General features: G+C 43.4%; 6 protein-coding genes across 6 annotated transcripts; 3 read left to right on the plus strand and 3 right to left on the minus strand.

Moving 5' to 3' along the window:
- On the minus strand, positions 1–2,193 carry LOC108960531 (homeobox-DDT domain protein RLT2-like). Its single transcript, XM_039318092.1, has 4 exons — positions 1,721–2,193; positions 580–986; positions 159–323; positions 1–36 (listed from the first exon to the last, which is right to left on the minus strand). The coding sequence occupies exons 2-4, from the start codon at positions 691–693 to the stop codon at positions 1–3; spliced, it is 315 nt and encodes a 104-aa protein (XP_039174026.1). The 5' UTR covers positions 694–986; positions 1,721–2,193.
- A 2,038-nt stretch (positions 2,194–4,231) lies between these two features.
- Positions 4,232–6,377, plus strand: LOC104454354 (UDP-glycosyltransferase 76F1). Its single transcript, XM_010069174.3, has 2 exons — positions 4,232–4,880; positions 5,174–6,377. The coding sequence occupies exons 1-2, from the start codon at positions 4,412–4,414 to the stop codon at positions 6,088–6,090; spliced, it is 1,386 nt and encodes a 461-aa protein (XP_010067476.2). The 5' UTR covers positions 4,232–4,411; the 3' UTR covers positions 6,091–6,377.
- A 1,937-nt stretch (positions 6,378–8,314) lies between these two features.
- On the minus strand, positions 8,315–8,917 carry LOC104455897 (transcription factor MYB25-like). Its single transcript, XM_010070602.1, has one exon. The coding sequence runs from the start codon at positions 8,915–8,917 to the stop codon at positions 8,315–8,317; it is 603 nt and encodes a 200-aa protein (XP_010068904.1).
- A 3,642-nt stretch (positions 8,918–12,559) lies between these two features.
- LOC104455898 (UDP-glycosyltransferase 76F1-like) lies at positions 12,560–14,319 on the plus strand. Its single transcript, XM_010070603.2, has 2 exons — positions 12,560–12,749; positions 13,391–14,319. The coding sequence occupies exons 1-2, from the start codon at positions 12,560–12,562 to the stop codon at positions 14,317–14,319; spliced, it is 1,119 nt and encodes a 372-aa protein (XP_010068905.1).
- A 341-nt stretch (positions 14,320–14,660) lies between these two features.
- LOC104454356 (UDP-glycosyltransferase 76F1) lies at positions 14,661–16,932 on the plus strand. The gene is made up of 2 exons (XM_010069175.3): positions 14,661–15,416; positions 15,716–16,932. The coding sequence occupies exons 1-2, from the start codon at positions 14,948–14,950 to the stop codon at positions 16,624–16,626; spliced, it is 1,380 nt and encodes a 459-aa protein (XP_010067477.2). The 5' UTR covers positions 14,661–14,947; the 3' UTR covers positions 16,627–16,932.
- A 745-nt stretch (positions 16,933–17,677) lies between these two features.
- LOC104454357 (transcription factor MYB25) lies at positions 17,678–24,282 on the minus strand. Its single transcript, XM_010069176.3, has 2 exons — positions 24,038–24,282; positions 17,678–18,768 (listed from the first exon to the last, which is right to left on the minus strand). Exons 1-2 carry the CDS (start codon positions 24,177–24,179, stop codon positions 17,924–17,926), a joined length of 987 nt encoding a protein of 328 aa, XP_010067478.2. The 5' UTR covers positions 24,180–24,282; the 3' UTR covers positions 17,678–17,923.
- Between the last annotated feature and the right edge of the window lie 727 nt (positions 24,283–25,009).

Raw genomic sequence — 25,009 nt, forward strand, 5'->3', positions numbered from 1 at the left:
TCAACGAAGCTCTTCTTTTTGTCTCTTTTTCTCCACCTTCCAAACAAAAAACCAGGAAGTTGGTAAAGAAAAGAGAAAAGAAGAGATGCTGCTTAACCAATCAAATAAAGCAAAAGAAACTAACTAGTGAAAATGCAATATCAAGCTCAAATACTTACCTTAATAGATTCTTTCTGTAAATACTTCTCCCGTCGCTCTGATTCTCGCCTTCGCTCACGTAGCAATCTCTCATCCTCTCTCTGCTGTTCACGCATCAACCTTTCTTCTTCCTTCCTTCTTTCACGATCAAATCTTTCCATCTCTTTCCTCATTCGTTCCTCAGCCTGCAATAGAAAAATACAGGATATCAGTACATGCCAAAGTTTTCTCCACAAAGCTCACAATCCTTAAGTGATAAATGAAAACCTTTCTCCTAAAATATTTTCTTTCTCTAGTGCTTTAAGAATTCGGTTTTCATTAGCTTCAACTTCCCTAGCGATCTGGGCTTCTTCAATCTGCAACAAAATGACATTTTTGGTCACCATAAAGCTATATCAAAAAGTGATGACAATACTCTGCTCTCAGAAGCATCAGAATTACCTTGCGTTTTCTCTTGACACGCAGGTCAGAAGTATTATGCAAAATTGTCCTGTCAGGCAGCGTAGAAGAATCTTCTTGACCGATAAATGGATGGGTTCCTTGGTGAGCATCCATTTGAATGTTAACAAAGACTCTCTCGGCTGAAGGGAATGATCATCTCTCAGAGGGGATAAAACACTGTTTCACTCTCTATCTTCTTGCGAGACACGGCATACTTGCAGTCGGTGACCTCGAACACCATCAACACTAGGCAGCTTCTTACTTCCATGAATAGATGACACTCTGGTAGTTCGCCCATCCACCAGGACATCAAGATAGTGAGTTTGGGCAATCCGTCCATGGGTATGGTATCTTGCAGGCTGGTCATGCAGCAACTGATACTCATGGTGGAGAAGTCTTGAAGCAGCCTAGATAATCACACATAACACAAATATTGGCAATCCACATATGGCTTTGAAAATTGAATGTTAACAAGCGAAACTATCATCAGAATTTTATTATATTCTTTTAAGAGCAGTAATCTTGGACATGTCTCTAAAACTGACAAGCTAGTGTCTGTCCTAACAATGCATGAGATGTTTAGCCAGAGTTTGTGGTAGTTAAGGCAAACCAGCCCTAAAATCTAGGCCCCCACCTTGAATTCACCATATGAAGTTTGAAGCAACATTGCCAGTAGAGCTGCACCTTAACCTATGTTTCAAAATCCATAACTACTATATCGGAACAAAATCACCAAATTAAATAAATAAATAAAAATTGCCCACTTATTACCTCTGTCATTTCCTAAATCCTGACTTTACTGCAAATTATAAGATATTTGGATGAAATCATCTTAAAGCTGAAGTGTGTGTGGGACATATATTTCATTTGGCAAATTCAAATTCAATTTGCTCTGCCCATAACAAATGGAAGCTACGGATGAGAAGCAAAAGTTTCCAAGGCTGAAGAATTCAATCTGCAGTTAGAAGTAATCTTGCACATAAAAGGTCCATGATTATCAAACTCCAGCAGCTACGATACAGTCAAATCATCATTCCAGGAATTGATTTCCCACCAGCTAACAGATGATGATCCACACAATCAACCAGGGAACCCAACCTAAGATAAATTCCCACAACTCGATTGTCAGGATAGAACTCACCAGGCCAAGCTGAGATACCAATGTGCTGCAATACAGGTTGCAGAGGAACAGTGCCATCTATATCAAGAATAATCTCTTCTTCAGCAAGCTGGAGGTTAGATAATGTTGGTCCCGAGACATTCTTTGCAGCCTTAATCACTCTGCATCGATGGAACAAAGTAGTAGTTGACAACCATTTGCTAGTGAACATCCAATCCATTAAAAAGTGTGAAAAAGCAATCAAGATGCATAATGAATCTGCAACACTTGAAATAGTATGAACGGTACCTCTCATGTAGTTGTAAAAACTATATTCTTCTCAAAATGAAAAGAAAGCAACAAAATCTTCAAAATTTCACCCCACAATGCTCCTCCCTCCACATCAGTAAGTAATAATACTGTTAGAACAGACACGGACGAAGGCGGAGGTCGCGAGAGGGAGGCGAAGGGGCGTCGGCGTCGGGGGCGGAGGCGGAGGCAGAAGCGTCAGCGGCGGAGGCGGAGGTTGCGTCCGCGTCGGCGTCGGCGTCGGAGTCGGGGGCGACGGAGAGGCGAGCAGCGGAGGGCGTCGGGGTCGCGGTTCACTGGAAAGGGCGTCGGAGTCGGGGGCGTCGCTGGCAACCTGTGGAGGCGGAGGCGGAGGCGGAGTCGTCGGCGTCGGAGGCAACCGGCTTGAGTCGGGGGCGTCGGAGTCGCGAGAGGGCGTTGGGGGCGGAGGCGGCGTCGTCGGCAGGGCGTCGAAGTCGAGAATGGAGAGAGAGCTCGTCGGCGAGAATGGAGAGAGAGAGCAGAGGACAGGGAGAGAAGCAGCTGTGCGAATTTTGTTCTCCCCCGCAACGGAACGGAACGGAGAACGGGGGAGAGAGAGAGGAGAGAGAGGACGATTTCGACAGGGCGCAGGCGTCGCAGAGGAGAGCAGAGCAGAGGGAGCGTCAGAGCGGTGGGCCCCACACGCGGCCCGCGCGAATTTTGAACGCCTGACGCCCTCGCCAACGTGGCGCCACGTGTCGGCCGCTGAGTGGTTTAACCCACCGCCCACGTGGAGGGTTAAACCCACCCAATATTTTCTCCCGTTTCTGCCCTTGACTCTCTCTCTCTCCCTTTTCACTCTCTACTTTTCTTTGCTTTCCCCTTGCGTACGCCATCGCTTGAGCTCGAGTCGGCTCATGGCCGCTTCAGGTCGAGGAGGGCTGGCATGCCGCCGGACGCGAAACTCGAGCGCTACCCAAAGCTCCGGGTTTGAGGTCGAGCTTCATGGCCAAAGAAGCCATGGATGAGTGTCGTCCATGGCTGGCCGCGAGCGTCGTCCATGGTGGATGGGAAAAAACGGTACCTAGAGATCAGTAGCATACTCCCAACGAACGAACGAACGAACGCAACAGAGCAAGACGGACGAGGACGACCCATGTGATGAAATCACATTGAATAAGCAAACCGAAGCCGACCAGATACGCCTACGCGTCCGTTTACAAAACCAATCTGCCCATTTCCTCCTCCCAGCTCCGCATCCGACCTCGCCTGCTGAGATTCTTCAAAAAAGTTTGGGTTTTTATTGTTCTTTTCATCTCTCCTCGTCCATCCGTCCGTTCGGTTGTCGTCCCAGAGACCTTTTGGGAGATGGGTTTCATCTTCTCGAGCGAGTCTCTGCGTTCCGCGCCCCCCGCGCGGGCGGCGACGGCCATGGACGAGCGTCGGCGTGCTCGTGAGCAGGTCGACCATGAGCCGACTCGAGCTCGAGCCATGGCAACGCAAGAGGAAAGAAAAAAGAAGTAGAGAGAGAGAGAGAGGGGCAGAAACGGAGGGGAGGAGAGAGACGGAAAGCTAACGGAAAGGGTGGGGGCAGAAACTTTGCTGGTTCAACTCACAGGTCCGATCCGACAAAAAAAAAAGAATCTGATCATTGTATAGCTTAATATATCATCCTATATCTGGTATATTAAACACTCCTAATATGGAGCACTAATGGAAAGGGTGGGTGCAGAAACTTTGCTGGTTCAACTCACAGGTCCGATCCGACAAAAAAAAAATCTAACTATTGCATAGTTTAATATATCATCCTATATCCGGTATAGTAAACACACCTAGTATGGAGCACTAATGGAAAGGGTGGGGGTAGAAACTTTGCTGGTTCAACCGACAGGCCCGATCCGACAAAAAAAAAGAATCCGATCATTGTATGGTTTAGTATATCATCCTATATCTGGTATATTAAACACACCTAATACGGAGCGCTAATGAAAAGGGTGGGGGCAGAAACTTTGCTAGTTCAACTAACAGGTCTGATCTGACAAAAAAAAAAATCTAATCATTGTATGATTTAATATATCTCTGGTATATTAAACACACCTAATGTTTTCTGGCTGGGACCCCAGGTCAACACTGCTATTGATGTCGTCTAGTGCTTAGGGCCATGCCTAGGGCCATGCCTGAATCTTGGCGAACCTTGAGGCACGAATGAGATCGCAACATTTCCCTCAAATTTGTCTACATTCTAGTCAGCAGTCTCCATTTGACCTGATAAAATATTCGAACTTCCTCACTCCAAAGCACATTGTTGCAGTCAAGGGTTCACAAATCTGCAAAAAAAACCCAGCGTCTGTGTCAATCCCTGTTTCTTTGCATCACCAACCTCGAGTCGAATTCAATCAAAAGCTACAAGCTTTCAAGTGTTTCACTCTGTGACTGTGTGACCCGACACAAGCTCGATCCGAAATGAACCAAAGAAACAACCGCCGTCTCGTCCTCTTCCCTGGCCCAATTCAGGGCCACATCAACCCAATGCTCCAACTGGCTCAGATCCTCCACGACCGAGGCTTCTCCATCACCATCCTGCACACTGACCTGAACTCTCCTGATCCGTTCCCGCACCCCAGCTTCGCCTTTCGCTCCATCGGCGATGGCCTCGGCCAATCAGAGGCCTCAACGTCGGACATCGTCCGCTTGATCATGCTCCTCAATGCCAGGTGCGCTGCTCCCTTCAAGGAACGCTTGAGAGAAGAGGTGTCGTCCCAGGACGCGCCAGTCACGTGCTTGATAGCAGACGCGCTGTTCAGTTTCGCCCGGGACGTGGCAGAGAGGGCAGGAGTGCGGACGATGGTGTTGCGGACTGGCGGCGCGACAGCACTCCGCATTTTCGCAGGATTTCGGTTGCTCAGGGAAAGAGGGTACCTCCCAATAGAAGGTATGACAGTTTTCTCATCTCTAGGGTTGATGCTTTGAGCTTCTACTTCCAGACACGTTCTGGGCATTCCGTAGATGCCATATCTAGATGATAGGGTGACTCCGTGTGTCTGCTTTAGTGACTGGTTTGCAAAGCACGAAGGTTAAGTGATAAAGATGCATCAGAGTACGCCGTTTCTTAACAGAGTAGCTCTTTGGCTGATTGTAATGTGCTGAGTTATGAAGATCGCGTTCTCGTATTAGCAGCACTGTGAACCGACAATGACAGTTTCTTTCTGACTCTCTGCATATCAGAATCACGGCTCGAAGATCCAGTGCCGGAGTTTCCGCCCTTACGAGTGAAGGACCTTCCACGCGTCAACACCGGGGAACCTGAACTGTTCGACCGGATTCTAAACGACAGGATTGAGGGAATCAAGGACTCTTCAGGACTCATCCTGAACACATTTGAAGATCTCGAGCAGCCCGCTCTTTCTTTACTCCGCCAAGAATATCCAATCGCAGTTTTCCCAATTGGCCCATTTCACAAATGCGGTCCATCTTCATCGGGAAGTCTCTTGGCGGAAGACCGGAGTTGCATTTCCTGGCTGGACAAGCAAGCCCCTAACTCAGTGGTCTATGTGAGCTTTGGGAGCATCGCCTCTGTGAACGAGTCGGAATTTTCCGAAATAGCTTTAGGTTTAGCCGATAGCCAGCAGCCATTCTTGTGGGTGGTTCGGCCCGGGTCAGTGAGAGGCTCGGAACTCGTAGAGAATTTGCCCGGTTGCTTTCTGGAGGCATTAGAGGAGAGGGGGAAGATTGTGAAATGGGCGCCTCAACATGAAGTGCTGGCTCATCGGGCTGTCGGAGCGTTTTGGACTCACAATGGATGGAACTCCACTCTTGAGAGCATTTCGGAAGGGGTTCCGATGATATGTATGCCCTGTTTCTCGGACCAAAATGTCAATGCAAGATTTGTGAGTGATGTTTGGAGAGTGGGAGTGCACTTGAACAACGGACTGGAGAGAAGGAAGATTGCAGAGGCTATTCGGAAGCTGTTGGTGGAGAAAGAAGGAGAAGAGGTAAGAGAGAGGGCAGCACAATTCAAGGAGAAGGCAAATAGTTGTCTGATGCAAGGAGGATCGTCGTTCCAATCCCTAGATGGATTGGCCAATCATATCTTATCGTTCGAACTAACGAATCATCAGCATAAACCACAGCTGCGATCTTAGTCGATGCCCTTTTCTTTGAAGACATTCTTATTCTTGTCTAGGCACGAGCACGGGTTGGATAATGCCGCCTGAATTTCCACGATGGACATTCCGACTTGTTTATCAGCTCTAGTGGTTCTCACTACTCTGGTTTAAGCTTTTGGTTTTGTTTTCGACATATGTGCCCATTCAGTCCCCAGAAATGAATTATTCTGTTTCACAAGTACTTCCCAGTTACTGGCATCCAAAACATGAGCCGGATGCTTATTAATCAAGCAATTTAAGTTCCCACTGGCATGGTTTGCTGACTTTTCCTTTTCCTTAGGGCTCATGGGACTGGTTCATCAGTCCCTGACTGGCAACCAAACAAGTTCCTGAATGTACGAAAAGGTCTGGAAAATGTGTGTAAGAAGCACGGTCTTCATATTCATGAATTGCACCCGTGCTTCCCTAGAACTAATCAAACGGTCATATAATAAGGAAAAAGATCGGCATTACATCGTGCACCATCTCACATCCCGCATTGCCTGACGATTGATGAACTATTGTCCTTCTTCTTAACTACGTTTTGATTTGGATTTGCTTGTACTCTATTTATAGCCCCCTATTAAATCACGTGTCAAAAAGCTGAAACGAACAAAAATGCAGAAAGAGCAGAAGTGGAGGATAGAGATCGATACAGTCGGACCAATCTGACAGATTATTTCACGCATATGGTGAGGCATTAAGTACTGAAGTTGGCCAAAAGGAGGAGATTATCTCCACATACCAGGTAGAGGATATTCTCAAAAAGTGTAGCAAAATTGCATCGTAAGATTTCTTTTCTTCTCTTCTTTTTTTAACGCTAATCAACCGTGGGATCTTTGTACGTCAGATGTTCAAGCTGTCACCAATGAAACAGCATTACTATACAATAGAGTATGAACTTCATCAGTCAAGAAAACTTGCACTGAAAAGTTGCCAATTTGCCCCCACAAATTGAAGCGAAAAAGATTGCATGCTGCAATTTAAACATTATGTAGACATAAATAACGAATCAGGGACAATAGATGGACGGTCAAAAGAGAATCCAATACAACATAATCAATAATGATCCAATGGAACGTCAAATTATTGCTGTCAATTCTCGGGCGGGCAAAACACATGCAGTCATCAACTCCATTGTGAGTAGAGGTGAGCAGCGGTCTAGGGTCGACCCTGAACCGACCCTGGACCGGCCCAACCCTGTTGGTCCTAGTCCGGTTCCCAAGGGGACTGAGTCGGTTCTTGGTCCTGAAATTCCAGGACCAACACTGTGCGGATTGATCCTCGGTCCTAAGAGTTTTGGGTCGGTCCATTCCTGGACCAACCTTGTATATTATATTATATTATTTATAATTCTTTTATATATTCAAACCTCAATAATTATATTGAGATGTTCTATCAATATCACTAATAGTAATTTCAATTTAAAACTTTTGTTGAGTATTAATTATGTGTCGTTTGTTTTGTTTTCAGTGTTTAGAAGTTCAAGTGAATTAACAAGATGTGAAGTTATATATTCATGGTTTATATTAAGTATTTTGAACTTTTTATGGTTTAATTGTATTTTATTAATGAATTTCAGCTGCACTTTGCTTTTCAATTTGTGTCAAATGGTAAAAGTTTTTGAAAAGTAGAGTAGTACTACATTTGCTACGGTGATTTGCTAGTCAAGTGGTGTGAAGCTCATTTTTTGGTTAAGTGGACTTTACATGATCAAATGCATGAAAATGCTTTTGCATATGGTGTTATGAATATTAAAAATAGATGATTACAAGAACTTTTCATCTTGTCCCATATCTCAATGAGCAGTTAGCAAGTACGAAATTTCTATTATTGTGTCATCTTAAATTTGCTAAATATGTATTGGTATTTATAGTTTAGTTGCACAATACCGCATTGTCGATGGATGTATTTGTAGGTTTGCTTTTTTAGGGAGTATAAAATATAAGATGAAAAAAATTATCGATCGGTCCCAGGTTGACCCTGGAACCGGACCAAACCCATTGGGTCGGTCCGGTCCTTGGTCCCAGGCTCAATAGGGTCGGTCCTCGGTCCTAAAAATTGAGGACCGACACTGTACGGGTTGATCCTAAGGTTAGGGGGTGGCCCGGACCAACTCGGACCATGTTCACCCCTAATTGTGAGTTGATGTCCCATTCATAATGTTAACAAAAATTCAACTTGAGCTGGCACCGCAAAATCCGACTCCGCGACCGATATATTACTGCTTCACACCCTTCAATTTGCCACACGGATCATTCTTATTCTCCCTTGGACGGGTCAGCTGCCGCATCTCCATGCTCGGCATCCCAGTACTGACATCAGCCGGAAGATCACTTGGTCCAGGATCACTTGGAAGATCACATCGCGCCCATGCAATCTCATTCAACTCTGCTGCTGTAGACATCAGCTCTTGGCTCGAGGAGGGAGGCTCAATGTAATCAATGAACTCAGGCCCCAACAAGGAGCTTCCACCGTTTGGTCCATTTTGACCCGAACAGCAACCATAGCCACATTGGTGAGGAATCAAAGGCTCCCCATGGGCATCTTCGAGAAAATTGTGGATGCCAAACTCTGCCCCAAGAGCCTGTGCTAGAGGGCCCTGGAGGGGCACCACAGTCGAAGCGCCAAAATTATTTCCAGGACCACCACTTGGAGGGTAATAAACACTAAATGCACCATAGTTTGCCTTTGGACGAAGAAAAGGAGGGTTTTCCCTTGTCCCAGCAGCAAGACAACCTCCTTTGGTTTGAAATGCTTGATCTTGATAGTTCTGACGTCCATGATAATTTCCACCATCTCCTTCCTCTTGGTTTCCGCTCATCACCACATCTCCAAAGGAAATACCTTTTGGGTGAACGCCTTCATTTCACTCAAAATTTGAGCTGCCGTCATGTTGCTATCAGATAAGTCGGGACTCCTTTGATCTGCCTGCTTGTTTTTCAAACTCACATTCTAGTGATTCTTGATTACATAACCTGTTGCTTGTTTTTCAAACTCACATTCTAGTGATTCTTGATTACATAACCTGTTCTGCCTGGTAGCATCTTTGAAATCAATTTCCATTTGTTCCCATGGATCTGATGAACCGTCAGAATGACTTGGTCCTCCTCGTCTGTAACAAGCAAAACGCCGGTGAACATCACGAGCATAAAACTCGTCAAAGCAAGATCTATACAAATATAGTAAACATGAATATAACAAGTACACTAGTGAAAGCATTAATCACTCATCATGTGGTAATTGAGGATAAGAACATTTGAAGGGAGGCACTTAAAGGAACAGTGAAGATGTCTGAATCTTCAACCAACCTTACTTGCCAATTATAAAGTGGCACTGATATAACATTGTATTTCCAAACAAGGAAAGAGGGTTTCCCCTATAGTTAATCCTAGAGCAGATAAAGGAGGCACTGCTGAAAAAGCTATGACGTAAATTTCTCGAAGAGTATGCTAGCATCTACAATCACAAACATTCTATTTGACCGAATATTATCAAACCACATTATTAAGTATTTTGTTCAATCTATAGAACGAGTCAATGGTGAAAGTGCTAGTATGAACACCTAGAGAGGGGGTGAATAGGTATAAAAACAGATTCTGCAAAATACAGTGATAACATTTACTTTTAACCTGAGTCTGAATAACAATAGACTTTTAAAACTGAGTCTGAAGAGCAGTAAACTTTAAGCGAGATCAGACTTTGGCAGTTAAATAGAACTATGAACAAAATAAAGGAGTTCAAGAAAGAGAATATGAACACAAGGTTTATAGTGATTCGGCTTAATCCAAGCTTATGTCCACTCTTCCACACTAACAACTTTCTTGGATGGATTCCACTATGCAATCAACAAGAGATTACAACTTTGAGTGCAAACACTTAGTAGTAGATCACGCTATCTTACTAAGTCACTCTTTTGGTATCTTACTAAGTCACTCTTTTGGTATTTCTTTCACGATTACAAACGTTTAAGCTCATCAAAGACAAGTGTATGATCGAAAGTTGCTCAAACTTTGGAATTATAAATTCTATACTCCGTCTCTTACTTGCTCATCGGTCTTTGATCTCCTTAAATACTCCTCTACTTCCAAATTATCCATTGGACAGTATCTTGAGAATCGTCTTCCAATCTACCCATTGGACAGATCTGTATCTAGAAAATTTGGTAGCCGTTGAGTGACAAAAGTAGAATCTCAAATTGATTTTGATCACACATACAAATAAAATCTTGGTTTCCATAAGTAGAGCTTCTTTGTTTAGAAAGTTTTTGTCTTCAATATCCAATAGTCAATCAATTATATCGAGTCAATCAAATCAATCTTAATGTAGAATTCAAACCAGATCACTAGCCGTTATATGATTGGGACTTGTCTTACGTTCTGTCAAATCCGAATGTAAAGTCTGAGTGCAATAGACTTTACAATCTGGTCTAAACATATTCTGCTTCTGAACATATTTATATTTAAGGTCTGAACACAGTCAAAATAAGTTCGGCTTCAGCATAGAGTCTATCTTCTGATTTAGCTTCAGCATAGAATCTGTCTTCTAGTTCTTCATTCACATTTGGTATGGAATTTGTCAAAGTGAACAAACTTCTAATGTAGAATAGACTTTGATACTAAAGTCTGACAATCTTCAGACTTTGACACGGAAGTCTGGAAATCTTCAGAATATACTTTGAACATGTGTTACATTCAGTCTTCTGGCAGTCTTCAGACTTTGACAATATCCTTTACATGTTCTATCATCTGCATGGTCTATTACTTAACCTAAACACGTTAGTAGCCTTTGATTTATTTTGTCATCTTCAAAATATCATAAGGGATTTCCCTAACAAATGGACTCAGCATGATCCATAATGTTTCTTACACTGGCCTAAACATACATGCGTCATGTATGTATCCGTGTTTGGCTAAGCCTAAACACAATCGTATCCATGAAGCCTAAACACTATGTTATCCATACAAAAGAAAAAAGAAAGAAAAAAAGAAGAAGAAGAAGAAGAAGGAAACCTCCAAATTTCATTTAAATTGGGAAAGAGCCACCAGAATTGCCAATGGCTGCTCTCAAAGCGAATTGTATTAATTTACAAATAGCTCTAGATGCAAATAACACAAGCAGGCTATCTAAAGAACCATTAGTACTAAAAATTGTCTCCAACTACCTTCAAGTCAAGGGTTGAATCAAGGAAAGGGCATGTTTTAACATTTCTATGTGGAAAGCACAAAACAACTCTTCTCAGACAAAATAGATGTTCAAATCAATACAAGAATAAACTGGGCATTTGCAGCATATGGCAAGCAATTCTCTGTAAACATGCCAATATGATCATGGGCACTTACATGGTGAACTATCCTTCAATGGTTACACACAAGAAGACAACACACAATGTGCCCTAACTTGATATGGATACTCATATCAAGGCTAGCTGGCTCCTACCTTAAGGCGCTACTACTACTTATTTGCGATAACATCTACACCCTCAGGTCGGATTGTAGGAAGTGAGTAATACATTATGACGTTTGACCATCCCACGCCTTAAACACCCGTTCGCCACTTTGTTTTGGTAGTTCCATCTATTATTTATTGTGAAAGAGTATCTGCTCCGCAATGGCAATAGTCTCCATAACCACAAAACCATCTTGACGCCTCATCTAGATATAAAAGTCAAGTTACTAGAGTTTAGTACTACTATTCCAACCAAGGAAACCAAGCTTACTAGTTTGCCACATTTTTTAATAAAGTGGGAAAGGGGACATGATTTCGGTAAACCAATGCATGAGCTGAGGGTCCAATGTCCCCCTGACCCTCCTAAATAGTCAGGTCATTAAACGGCTCATCATAGTCAAAAGCAAGCAGAATCAGAGGCAGAACAGCACAATTAACACAAATACACTCAACCCACTTTCCTTTATAAGCACAATAGACAATGTGACCTCATCAAATGGCCTAAATCTGCGGCTTGATATATGCCGAACTATCGACTAACAAATGTAAGTCATTGAAGAAGTAAAAGCATTCTAGGAAGGCCTATATAGAACATTTGAGCCAAGGTACTGTTTAAATATAGAGTATGATGAGCCTCCAATAAGAGGCTTTGTGAGGCGTCAGTCAACAAAGCCAAAAGTTCCTTGTGCCGTAAAGGATTGAAGATGAAGATTCCAAATTACAAGATCTTCACATCTTGGAAAACGCTAATAACTCTTATCATCTAGAAGCACACCAAATGACTAGAACCACATTAGTGAACCAGATAATTCTACTAAAATTACTCGTAGTGAATCACATATCTAGTTATATCAAAAGGATATACATAAAAATTCATCCTCAGAGTCTTTAAGAAGATGTTTAAGATGAAATTAGAAATTATGCGATTTATTGCTAGAAACTTGTGGATTGGCAATTTTTAAGGAACTTCAAATCTCGATTCATGAGCAAATTTCCATATAAGACCTCAGAAACATAAATGAATCGTAGAAAAAAGAATATGCTGCATGTCGCGTGCTTGATATCGGATTCGCTGTTCAGTTTTGCGTGTGATGTAGCTGAGAGGTTGAAGGTCCGTGCTTTGGTGTTGCCGGTCGGTGGCGCAACGTCGTTTTATGTTTATACTATACTTCCACTTCTCAAGGAAAAAGGATATTTTACAATAGATGGTAAGCTTTTTTGGTGTTAGATGGTGTGAGTTAGTATATGCTTCTCTTTCTCTGTTCAAAAGATCTGATCATGCGTGTTTTGTAATGAATGAACAGAAAAGTACAGTTTTCTCTTCATTGCCTTAGTTCTGAAATGAACGGCTTTTGCAAAAGGATTTGAGGGGTCAAATACGAATTCTTTAATCACGTTGTCATAAATTTTAGAGTACTAAGACCGACTTCCGTAACCCAATTTATCAAACGATGTGTTAAACCGTACTGATTAGCTATCATCTTAGCAAATCATTTTCGCATTGTTCATCGCATAACCATAACAAAAGTGAGTTGATGTTCATGAGTATAAAAATTAGCTATATTCCACAATAGATCGCTATTTTAAGTTTCGCAATAACTATTAATTGACCCGTTGAGACATGAGGTACTTAATGTTGATGCTGTCTTTGTTCTTTTGGCCTAAATGCTTAATGCGTCTTATACCTAATGCAACAGTTTAGTAAATTGCTTAAAAAACAAATCCGTGCAATATATGTGAACGCCAGTAATTTTCTGTATAAAATCACCTAGGCGGCTCTGAATGTCAAGATTTGTATATTGTTTGCATCCTTCAACTCATAAACTATAGTTCCTTGCACATGCATCAGGTTCACAATCTGAAGAGGCAGTGACGGAGTTTCCACCCTTACTAGTTCGAGACATCCCCGGGATCAAGTTGCAGAAACCTGAGATGGCGTTGCAATTATTTGATAACATGATTAGGGTAATCAAGAGCTCTGCCGGTGTCAGCTTCAACACGTTCGAAGACCTAGAGCACCCTGCCCTCACGTCGGTCCGGGAAGTTTTGTTGGTCCCGGATTTTGTGATCGGTCCATTCCACAAATGCTGCATGACATCTTCTTCGAGCAGCTTGTTAGCAGAGGACAGAAGCTGCATCTCCTGGCTAGACGAGCAGCCGCTCAAGTCCGTGATCTACGTGAGCTTCGGGAGCGTCGTGGTCTTGAGCAAGTCAGAAATCCTGGAGATCGCACTAGGCCTAGCCGACTCTGAGCAGCCCTTTTTGTGGGTGGTCCGGCCGAGGTTGGTCTGCGATCCCGAGTGGCTACAGAAGTCGCCAAGCCACTTCCTTGAGGCGCTGGAAAGGAGAGGGAAGACAGTGAAATGGGCACCTCAAATGGAAGTGTTGGCTCATCCTGCTGTGGGAGCATTTTGGACCCATAGAGGTTGGAACTCGACTTTGGAAAGCATAAGTGAAGGAGTGCCAATGTTGTGCACGCCTCGTTTTTCTGATCAAGGAGTGAATGCGAGGTATGTGAGCGATGTTTGGAGGGTTGGAGTGCACTTGAATGGTGGGCTTAAGAGAGAGAATATTGCAAGGGCCATCAAGAGGCTGTTGCTGGGGAGAGAAGGAGAAGAATTAAGAGAGAGGGCATCGGTTTTGAAGGAGAAGGCCAGTGCGTGCTTGAGACCAGGTGGGTCTTCATACCGAGGTTTAGATGGACTAGTCAATCACATTTTGAGATTCCATTCTGAAAACAGGTCGTCAGTTCTTGAAGGAAGTGTTAACCCCCTGTAGCTAGCATAGATTCAGTCGATGCTCTCCTTTCGGTCCCATTCTTGGAAAGATGCTCCATGCACGATTAAGGATCACTTCGTATCCTCGTCTTTCGCCATAATGTAGACGATCTGCTTATAATTTTGCTGTACGTATTGCATTCTCAACCTATTTTGACCATTTTTTAATGCATTGAATACTTATGGACCCTTAAAAAAAAAAAGCAAAACAAAACAAAAAACAAAGAAGGCAAGTAGGACTCGTCTTTCTTGAATGGATGTGGGGCAATGAGCAACTTCGAAGAAACAGGCATAAAACAAAGAAGGCAAGTAGGACTCGTCTTTCCTGAATGGATGCGGGGCAATGAGCAACTTCGAAGAAACAGGGCATTCACCGACCCCCAGTTTAACACTGCCATTGATGTCGTCTAGTGCTTAGGGCCATGCCTTGACCTGATAAAATATTCAAACTTCCTCACTCCAAAGCACATTGTTGCAGTCAAGAGTTCACAGATCTGCAAAAAACCCCAGCGTCTGTGTCAATCCCTGTTTCTTTGCATCACCAACCTCGAGTCGAATTCAATCAAAAGCTACAAGCTTTCAAGTGTTTCAGTCTGTGACTGTGTGACCCGACACAAGCACAATCCGAAATGAACCAAAGAAACAACCACCGTCTCGTCCTCTTCCCTTTGCCATTTCAGGGCCACATCAACCCAATGCTCCAACTGGCTCAGATCCTCCACGACCGAGGCTTCTCCATCACCGTCCTGCACACTGACCTGAACTCTCCTGATCCGTCCTCGCACCCCCACTTCGCCTTTCGCTCCATCGGCGATGGCCTCAGCCAATCAGAGGCCTCAACGTTGGACCTCGTCCGCTTGATCACGCTCCTCAATGCCAGGTGCGCTGCTCCCTTCGAGGAACGCTTGAGAGAAGAGGTGTCGTCCCCGGATGCGCCAGTCACGTGCTTGATAGCAGACGCGCTGTTCAGTTTCCCCCGGGACGTGGCAGAGAGGGCAGGAGTGCGGAGGATGGTGTTGCGGACCGGCGGCGCGACATCACTCCGCGTTTTCGCCGGATTCCGGTTGCTCAGGGAAAGAGGGTACCTCCCAATAGAAGGTATGACAGTTTTCTCATCTCTAGGGTTGATGCTTTGAGCTTCTATTTCCAGACACGTTCTGGGCATTCCGTAGATGCCATATCTGGATGATAGGGTGACTCCGTGCGTCTGCTTTAGTGGCTGGTTTGCAAAGCACGAAGGTTAAGTGATAAAGATGCATCAGAGTACGCCGTTTCTTAACAGAGTAGCTCTCTGGCTGATTGTAATGTGCTGAGTTATGAAGATCGCGTTCTCTTATTAGCAGCACTATGCCATTGAACTGACAATGACAGTTTCTTTCTGGCTCTCTGCATATCAGAATCTCGGCTCGAAGATCCCGTGCCGGAGTTTCCGCCCTTACGAGTGAAGGACCTTCCACGCATCACTGGGGAGCCTGAACTGCTCGAACGGATTCTAAACGACATGATTGAGGGAATCAAGGACTCTTCAGGACTCATCCTGAACACATTTGAAGATCTCGAGCAACCCGCTCTTTCTTTACTCCGCCAAGAATATCCAATCGCAGTTTTCCCAATTGGCCCATTTCACAAATGCGGTCCATCTTCATCGGGAAGTCTCTTGGCGGAAGACCGGAGTTGCATTTCCTGGCTGGACAAGCAAGCCCCTAACTCAGTGGTCTATGTGAGCTTTGGGAGCATCGCCTCTGTGAACGAGTCGGAATTTTCCGAAATAGCTTTAGGTTTAGCTGATAGCCAGCAGCCATTCTTGTGGGTGATTCGACCCGGGTCAGTGAGCGGCTCGGAACTCTTAGAGAATTTGCCCGGTTGCTTTCTGGAGGCATTAGAGGAGAGGGGGAAGATTGTGAAATGGGCGCCTCAACATGAAGTGCTGGCTCATCGGGCTGTCGGAGCGTTTTGGACTCACAATGGGTGGAACTCCACTCTTGAGAGCATTTCGGAAGGGGTTCCGATGATATGCATGCCCTGTTTCTCAGACCAAAATGTCAATGCAAGATTTGTGAGTGATGTTTGGAGAGTGGGAGTGCACTTGAACAACGGGCTGGAGAGAAGGAAGATTGCAGAGGCTATTCGGAAGCTGTTGGTGGAGAAAGAAGGAGAAGAGGTAAGAGAGAGGGCAGCACAATTCAAGGAGAAGGCAAGTAGTTGTCTGATGCAAGGAGGGTCGTCGTTCCAATCCCTAGATGGATTGGCCAATCATATCTTATCCTCCGAATCGTTCGTCTTCGGTTCTAACGAATCATCAGCATAAACTACAGCTGCGATCTTAGTTGATGCCCTTTTCTTTGAAGACATTCTTATTCTTGTCTAAGCACGAGCACGGGTTGGGTAATGCCGCCTGAATTTCCACGATGGACATTCCGACTTGTTTATCAGCTCCAGTGGTTCTCACTACTCTGGTTTAAGCTTTTGGTTTTGTTTTCGACATATGTGCACATTCAGTCCCCAGAAATGAATTATTCTGTTTCACAAGTACTTCCCAGTTACCGGCATCCAAAACATGAGCCAGATGCTTATTAATCAAGCAATTTAAGTTCCCACTGGCATGGTTTGCTGACTTTTCCTTTGCCTTAGGGCTCATGGGACCGGTTCATCAGTCCCTGACTGGCAACCAAACAAGTTCCTGAATGTACGATAAGGTCTGGAAAATGTGTGTAAGAAGCACGGTCTTCATATTCATGAATTGCACCCATGCTTCCCTTGAACTAATCAAACGGTCATATAATAAGGAAAAAGATCGGCATTACATAGTGCACCATCTCACATCCCGCATTGCCTGACGATTGATGAACTATTGTCCTTCTTAACTACGTTTTGATTCTTCTTAACTAGGTTTTGATTTGGATTTGCTTACTCTATTTGTAGCCCCCTATTAAATCACATGACAAAAAGCTAAAACAAACAAAAATGCAGAAGGAGCGGAAGTGGAGGATAGAGAATGATACAGTCGGACTAATCCGACAGATAGGTTATTTCACGCATATGGTGAGGCATTAAGTACTGAAGTTGGCCAAAAGGAGGAGATTATCTCCACATACCAGGTAGAAGATATTCTCAAAAAGTGTAGCAAAATCACATCATGAGATTTCTTTCTTCTTCTCTTCTTTTTTCAACGCTAACCAGCCGTAGGATCTTTGTACTTCAGATGTTCAAGCTGTCACCAATGGAACAGCATTACTATACAACAGAGTATGAACTTCATCAGTCAAGAAAACTTGCAATTTGAAAATTTGCCAATTTGCCCCCACAAATCGAAGCGAAAAAGATTGCATGCTGCAATTTAAACATTATGTAGACATAACTAGCGAATCAAGGACAATAGATGGACAGTTAAAAAAGAATCCAGTACAACATAATCAACAATGATCCAATGGAACGTCAAATTATTGCTGTCAATTCTCAGGCGGGCAAAACACATGGAGTCATCGACTCCATTGTCAGGCGATGTCCCGCTCAGAATGTTAAAAGGAAAGAAAGAAAGAAGTGATGCATTTAACAAAAATTCAACTTGAGCTGGCACCACAAAATCCGGCTCCTCAACCGATATATTACTGCTTCACACCCTTCAACTTGCCACATGGATCATTCTTATTCTCGCTTGGACGGGTTGGCTGCCGCATCTCCATGCTCAGCATCCCAGTACTGACATCAGCTGGAAGATCACTTGGTCCAGGATCACTTGGAAGATCACATTGAGCCCATGCAATCTCGTTCAACTCTGCTGCCAAAGACATCAGCTCTTGGCTCGAGGAGGGAGACTCAATGTAATCAATGAACTCAGGCCCCAACAAGGAGCTTCCACCATTTGGTCCATTTTGACCCGAACAGCAACCATAGCCACATTGGTGAGGAATCAAAGGCTCCCCATGGGCATCTTCGAGAAAATGGTGGATGCCAAACTCTGACCCAAGAGCCTGTGCTAGAGGTCCCTGGAGGGGCACCACGGTCAAAGCACCAGAATTATTTCCAGGACCACCACTTGGAGGGTAATAAACACTAAATGCACCATAGCTTGCCTTTGGACGAAGAACAGGAGGGTTTTCCCTTGTCCCAGCAGCAACACAACCTTCTTTGGCTTGAAATGCTTGATCTTCATAGTTCTGATGTCCATGATAATCTCCACCTTCTCCTTCCTCTTGGTTTCCGCTCGTCACCACATCTCCAAAGGAAAGTGCCTTTTGAGTGAATGCTTTCATTTCACTTAAAATTTGAGCTGCTGTCATGTCACTAGCAGATAAGTCGGGACTCCTTTGATCTGCCTGCTTGTTTTTCAAACTCACATTCCAGTGATTCTTGATTGCATAACCTGTTCTGCCTGGTAGCATCTTTGAAATTGATTTCCATTTGTTCCCATGGATCTGATGAGCCGTCAGGATGACTCGGTCCTCCTCGTCTGTAACAAGCAAAACACCAGTGAACATCGCGAGTATAAAAGACGTCAAAGCAAGATCGATACAAATATATTAAACATGAATATAACAAGTACACTAGTAAAAGCATTAATCACTCATCATGTGGTAATTGAGGATAAGAACGTCTGAAGGGAGGCACTTAAAGGAATAATGAAGATGTCTACGAATCTTCAACCAACCTTACTTGCCAATTATAAAGTGGCACCAAAATAACATTGTATTTCCAAACAAGGAAAGAGGGTTTCCCCTATAGTTAATCCTAGAGCAGATAAAGGAGGCACTGCTGAAAAAGCTATGACGTAAATTTCTCGAAGAGTATGCTGGCATCTACAATCACAAACATTCTATTTGACCGAATATTATCAAACCACATTATTAAGTATTTTGTTCAATCTATAGAACAAGTCAATGGACTCAGCACGATCTATAATGTTTCTGATACTGGCCTAAATATACATGCACCGTGCATGTATCCATGTTTGGCTAAGCCTAAACACAACCGTATCCACAAAGCCTAAACATAGTGTTATCAATGCAAAAGAAAAAAGGAAGAAAAAAGAAGAAGGAAACCCCCAAATTTCATTTAAAGTGGGAAAGAGCGACCAGAATTGCCAATGGATGCTCTCAAAGCAAATTGTATTAATGTACAGATAGCTCTAGATGTAAATAACACAAGCAGGCTATCTAAAGAACCATTGGTACTAAAAATTGTCTCCAGCTGCCTTCAAGTCAAGGGCTGAATCAAGGAAAGGGCATGTTTTGACATTCCTATGTGGAAAGCACAAAACAACTCTTCCCAGACAAAATAGATGTTCAAATCAATACGAGAATAAACTGGGCATTTGCAGCATAGGGCAAGCAATTATCTGTAAACATGCCCATAAACATGCCAATATGAGCATGGGCATTTACATGGTGAACTATCCTTCAATGGTTACACACAAGAAGACATCACACAATGTGCCATAACTTGATATGGATACTCATATCAAGACTAGCTGGCTCCCACCTCGACCACTACTACTACTTGCTTATTTGCGATAAAATCTACACCCTCAGGTCGGATTGTAGGAAGTGAGTGATACATTATGACATTTGAATAAGGCTACCTCCTGAAAACCATCCCACGCCTTAAACACCCGTTTGCCACTTTGTTTTGGCAGTTCCATCTATTATTTTATTGCGAAAGAGTATCTACTGACTACTCCGCAATGGCGATAGTCTCCATAACCACAAAACCATCTTGATCCCTCATCCAAATATGAAATTCAAGTTACTAGAGTTTAGTAATAGCTATTCCAACCAAGGAAACAAAGCTTACTAGTTTGTCACATTTTTTAATAAAGTGGGATAGGGGACATGATTTCGGTAAACCAACGCATGAGCTGAGGATCCAATGTCCCCCTGACCCTCCTAAATAGTCAGGTCATTAAACAGCTCATCGTAGTCAAAAGCAAGCAGAATCAGAGGCAGAACGGCACAATTAACACAAATACACTCAAAACCACTTTCCTTTAGAAGCACAATAGACAATGTGACCTCATCAACTGACCTAAATCTGCGGCTTGAAATATGCCAAACTTTCAACTAACAAATATAAGTCGCTGAAGAAGTAAAAGCATTATAGGAAGGCCTATATAGAACGTTTGAGCCAACGTACTGTTTAAATTTACAGTATGATAAGCCTCCAATACGAGGCTTTGGGAGGCATCAGTCAACAAACCCAAAAGTTCCCTGTGCCGTAAAGGAATGCAGATGAAGATTCCAAATTACAAGATCTTCACATCTTGGGAAATGCTAAGAACTCTTCTCATCTAGAAGCACACCTAATGACTAGAACCACATTAAGGAACCAGTTAATTCTACCAAAATAACTCCTAACTCCTAGTGAATCACATATTTATTTATATCTAGAGGATATACATAAAAATCCATCCTCGGAGTCTTTAAGAAGATGTTTGAGATGAAAATAGAAATTATGTGATTTATTGCTAGAAACTCGCAAATTGGCAATTTTTCAGGAACTTCGAATCTTGAGTCATGAGCTAATTTCCATATAAGACCACAGAAATATAAATGAATCGTAGAAAAAAGCACATGCTACATTATAAAGCATGTCATTGAATTATGTCCAATGCGCTCCATTGGCTGAAACCAAAATCATGCCTTCAAAGATGAGAACATGAACATTTCTTTTTAGAGTAAACGCTCCCATTCTAGATCTTTGATTTGCTTGGCTAATGCACTCCATTGGCTAAAAACAAAATCATGCCCGTTCTAAGGCACGGAAGATGTTTAGGGAAAGCGTCTATAGCTTGGAATGCATTACATCAGCCAACATGTAGATGCTTTTCATGAATATAACCTTTTTGTTTCTTCGGTTTACATTCTTCAATCATCCTTATGCACAAGCCACTCATGAGTCCTATGGGGTCTTTACAGAAACCATGTATAGCAAAATTCTTCCAACCAGCCTCCCTTGCTTTTCCTTCCCCGTCTCGTGATCTTAGAGTAATGTATGGTAAATCCAAAAGTCAAGATCAGATAGGTCATCGCCAAAGTAGTTACGGTGACTCATCATGCTTTTTAATTTGTTTACCGGTTATCGCTTGGTACCTCGAGTTGGCATATATTCTCAATGATATGTATTCTTTATCTTGTTACATCCTATGATATGACAATTGCAATACAAGCACCTAAATTTCCCATGTCCGCCTGAAAAAAAAGTTTTCCAATGAGAGAACTAGTTTGCTCATTGCTTTGAAACATGCATCAATTTGGTACCTAGAATGAGAACAGGAATGAACAGCATTGCTTGGACAAAATTTGGCATGACAAGGGAGGCTGTTTCATATTTCATAAAGAGAGGAGATACAACATCAATAGGCTCTAATAACTTCATTTCAACAACCAATATGCTAAGATATTTATGACATGCACAGTACTGTGATAATTACTAATCAAAAACATTATCAACGTTTCTCTTGCATATGTGAAGCATAGGTCTACAAAATATTTGTACGTTAAACACAACAATGCCATGCTGTTGATATATATTACACAACAAGGGAGGCTTGCTCATATTCCATAAAGAGAGGAGATACAACATCAATAGGCTCTAATAACTTCATTTCAACAACCAATATGCTAAGATATTTATGAATATTTGTACGTTAAACACAACAATGCCATGCTGTTGATATATATTACATTGCTCATATTCCATAAAGAGAGGAGATACAACATCAATAGGCTCTAATAACTTCATTTCAACAACCAATATGCTAAGATATTTATGACATGCACACTGCCGTTATAATTACTAATCAAAACCATTATTAACGTGTCTCTTGCATATATGAAGCATAGGTCTACAAAATAGTTGTATGTTAAACCCAACAATGCCATGCCATTGATATATCAAACATGACCATGCGATTCTTATATACTTAGGGGCTGGGGTTTTTGGTAACTAAGGGTCATTGGCTTCAAGGGGATTAGTAATTTTAAGATTGAGATTGAAGAATATTAGAGGACTTTGGCAAGAGCAAATAGAGATGAGTTATGCTTAACTTCTCAAGCTAGAGTTTTAGATTGAATCGTTTACTCGCTTAGTTTGGTGTTAATGACTTGCTAAGCCATACAAATCCTCTGATTTTACTTGGAGTTAATTTTGTTAGAGTTTTACTATGAGTTAACTTCAACATTACTCCATGAAATTGATTCTTTTATATGCCATTCGTAGTGATAGAGGAAACCCATTAGAGTGGACTTACAAATTGAGAGAGCAACTAGTTGGTATTAAGGTCCTAAACATATGAAGGGGACAATACAATCTCTTTGCTCGTGCATAGGAAGGAAAACCAAGATGTAAGGAAAAACATACTCCACCTAGCCTAGCATGTTGGAAAGCTAGAGCCGGAATGGTAAGCTACAAAAAAAGTTCTTTAAAGAATGTGACACGCACTGGAAGCACCTCCATTAAAAATCGGCACTCTTCGAGAAAATAGAAAGATAGACACATTGGAAGCAACCCTCATGAAACCAGCACTCTTAAAGGAAAATGAAAAGATAAATTAGCGTAAACTCCAGTTTCTCGTAACAAAGAAGAAAAACCAAGCGTCTATCAATAAATAGTCATCCTTCAAGTTTGGGAGCTTATGAACTTCATTCTCCTGCAACATACCTTATTAGATGAGGATCATGGAATGGCACTCAATATTAGTGTATAAAAAGAAGAGTATCGCAAAAATGGCTCCTTATTCTCACCAGATCTATATGCAATCCATCACGGTCATAGTTAAAATCCATGTTATAAACTGTCAAACAGCATGCTGGTCCTTCCAAAAGTTTACCGAGATATCATATTTCAATTTCCACTGAGGAAAACTTACTTTCTAACTTGCCTTGTAGGACTACCTATATTCAGGAGAAAAATTGAAAGAGACATACTGCAAAATACACACATACAGCTCAGCCAAAGCTTTAAGATATCCAACTATTCGACTTTTCAACTGAAACGTTACGAAGAACACATGACGATTCTCATTAGCTCAATCTCAAAATCTAACCGTAACAATCCATTAACTAACTAGGAAGGGCAGAATCTGAAGCCAGAAGCGCTAAACAATAATTAAGACCGATATAAACCAGATCGTTTGCAACCACCCGGTGCATATATTAGGAAAGTGCAGCTCTTGTAAACTCCCCCTTGTCACTTACCACCTCTAACTCATAATCCAGGACATGCACATCCCAGAAAGAAGCAACGTCTCGGGCTCTCAGCATATCTCGACACTCTTATTCCATAGCGATTAAGTCGGCTAACGGACACGAGCAGTTGCATGGAGAAACACAGGACGACACGGCCACTAGAGAGGTAATGCAATAACCATTCCTAACTTAAAAACGCATACCGGGCACGTAAAACACAACTCCTGAAGATGTAAAATTCGAAATGGACATGGAGGTGATCAGGACTCGCCGCGGCACACGATAGAATCAAGCTCTACAGTTTCGATGTGCACTGCAAAATTACACGCGCGGACACACACACACACACACACACACACACACGAGTGCTATGATCGTGGCCAACAGGCTGACAACAGTCTAATGTAGCACGATCAAAAGACGGAACCCGGTTCTCGGAATCATCTTTATGGTACGCTCTTCTTTCTTGCTGAACCAAAACAAAAGGATAAAAAGAAAAAGAACGAAACGAGAATGCGGGGAGGCTTATAAGATTACCGCTGAAAGGCCCGCGCTTGACGCTAGGATCGAGGTGGTTGACCCAACGGAACCTGCAGGACTTCCCGGTCCGACCGGGGATCATCTTCGACATGGCATTCCAATTCCCCGGCCCGAAAGCAGCCACGAGCCGAGTCAGCATCGAGTCCTCCTCCACCGACCAGCCGCGTCCCCTCCGACTACCGCTGGCGCCGGCGCCGGCGCCGGAGCCTCCGCCGCCTGCCGCTCCTTCTGCTCCTCTTGCTCCTCCTGCTCCTCCTTCCTGCGCCTCCGCTTCTGCCACCTCCTCCTCCTCCTCCTCGTCATCCTCCTCTTCGTCTTCTTCCTTCAGCTCCGGCTCCTCGTCGCGGCCTTCGTCCTGGTGGACGACGTTCAGGTCGAAATCCATGGCCCTGCGCATCGCGGCACTCTCGGGCTCTTAGGGTTCGGGGCACGGCGGTTCTTGGTTTTTTTTTTTTTTTTTTTTTTTTTTTTGTCCCTTCCTTCGCTCTGGGGCTGGCGGACGGAGCGATTGCGAATGCGGGGGCGGAGAGAAGGGAAAGGGAAGCGAGACGAAGCGGAGGAGGAGGAGGAGGAGGAGGAAGGGTGGTGGGTGGGTGCTGACATGGTTGCCGGTTTCGGACTTGCAAAGTGAGGAAGGTCATTAAAGAGAGAACTGCCAAAAGGGATGAGGGAGGAGGGTGGCAATGATGATGAGGACGGCGACGAGGAGGAGGAGGAGAGGAGATGAGGAGCGAGCCGCTCCTGAGCTGGATTGCCATATGGGGGAGGGCCTCAACGTGGCGCGAGACGGGGGAGGGAGGGAGGGAGGGAGGGAGGGGGCCAGAGAAGGAAGACGGCCGTTTCTCTTCTTCGTCTCGCCTGGTATGGTAAGGCTGATAGCATATCGCTCGCTCGGAGATGAAGAGCTTTGGAGAGAGAGGGAGAGGGGTAAATCGGACATTTCCGCTCCCCCCTTCAGAAGGCCGAGAG

The sequence above is a fragment of the Eucalyptus grandis genome, chromosome 7 (genome assembly GCF_016545825.1).
Source record: "Eucalyptus grandis isolate ANBG69807.140 chromosome 7, ASM1654582v1, whole genome shotgun sequence".
Lineage (NCBI taxonomy): Eukaryota > Viridiplantae > Streptophyta > Magnoliopsida > Myrtales > Myrtaceae > Eucalyptus > Eucalyptus grandis.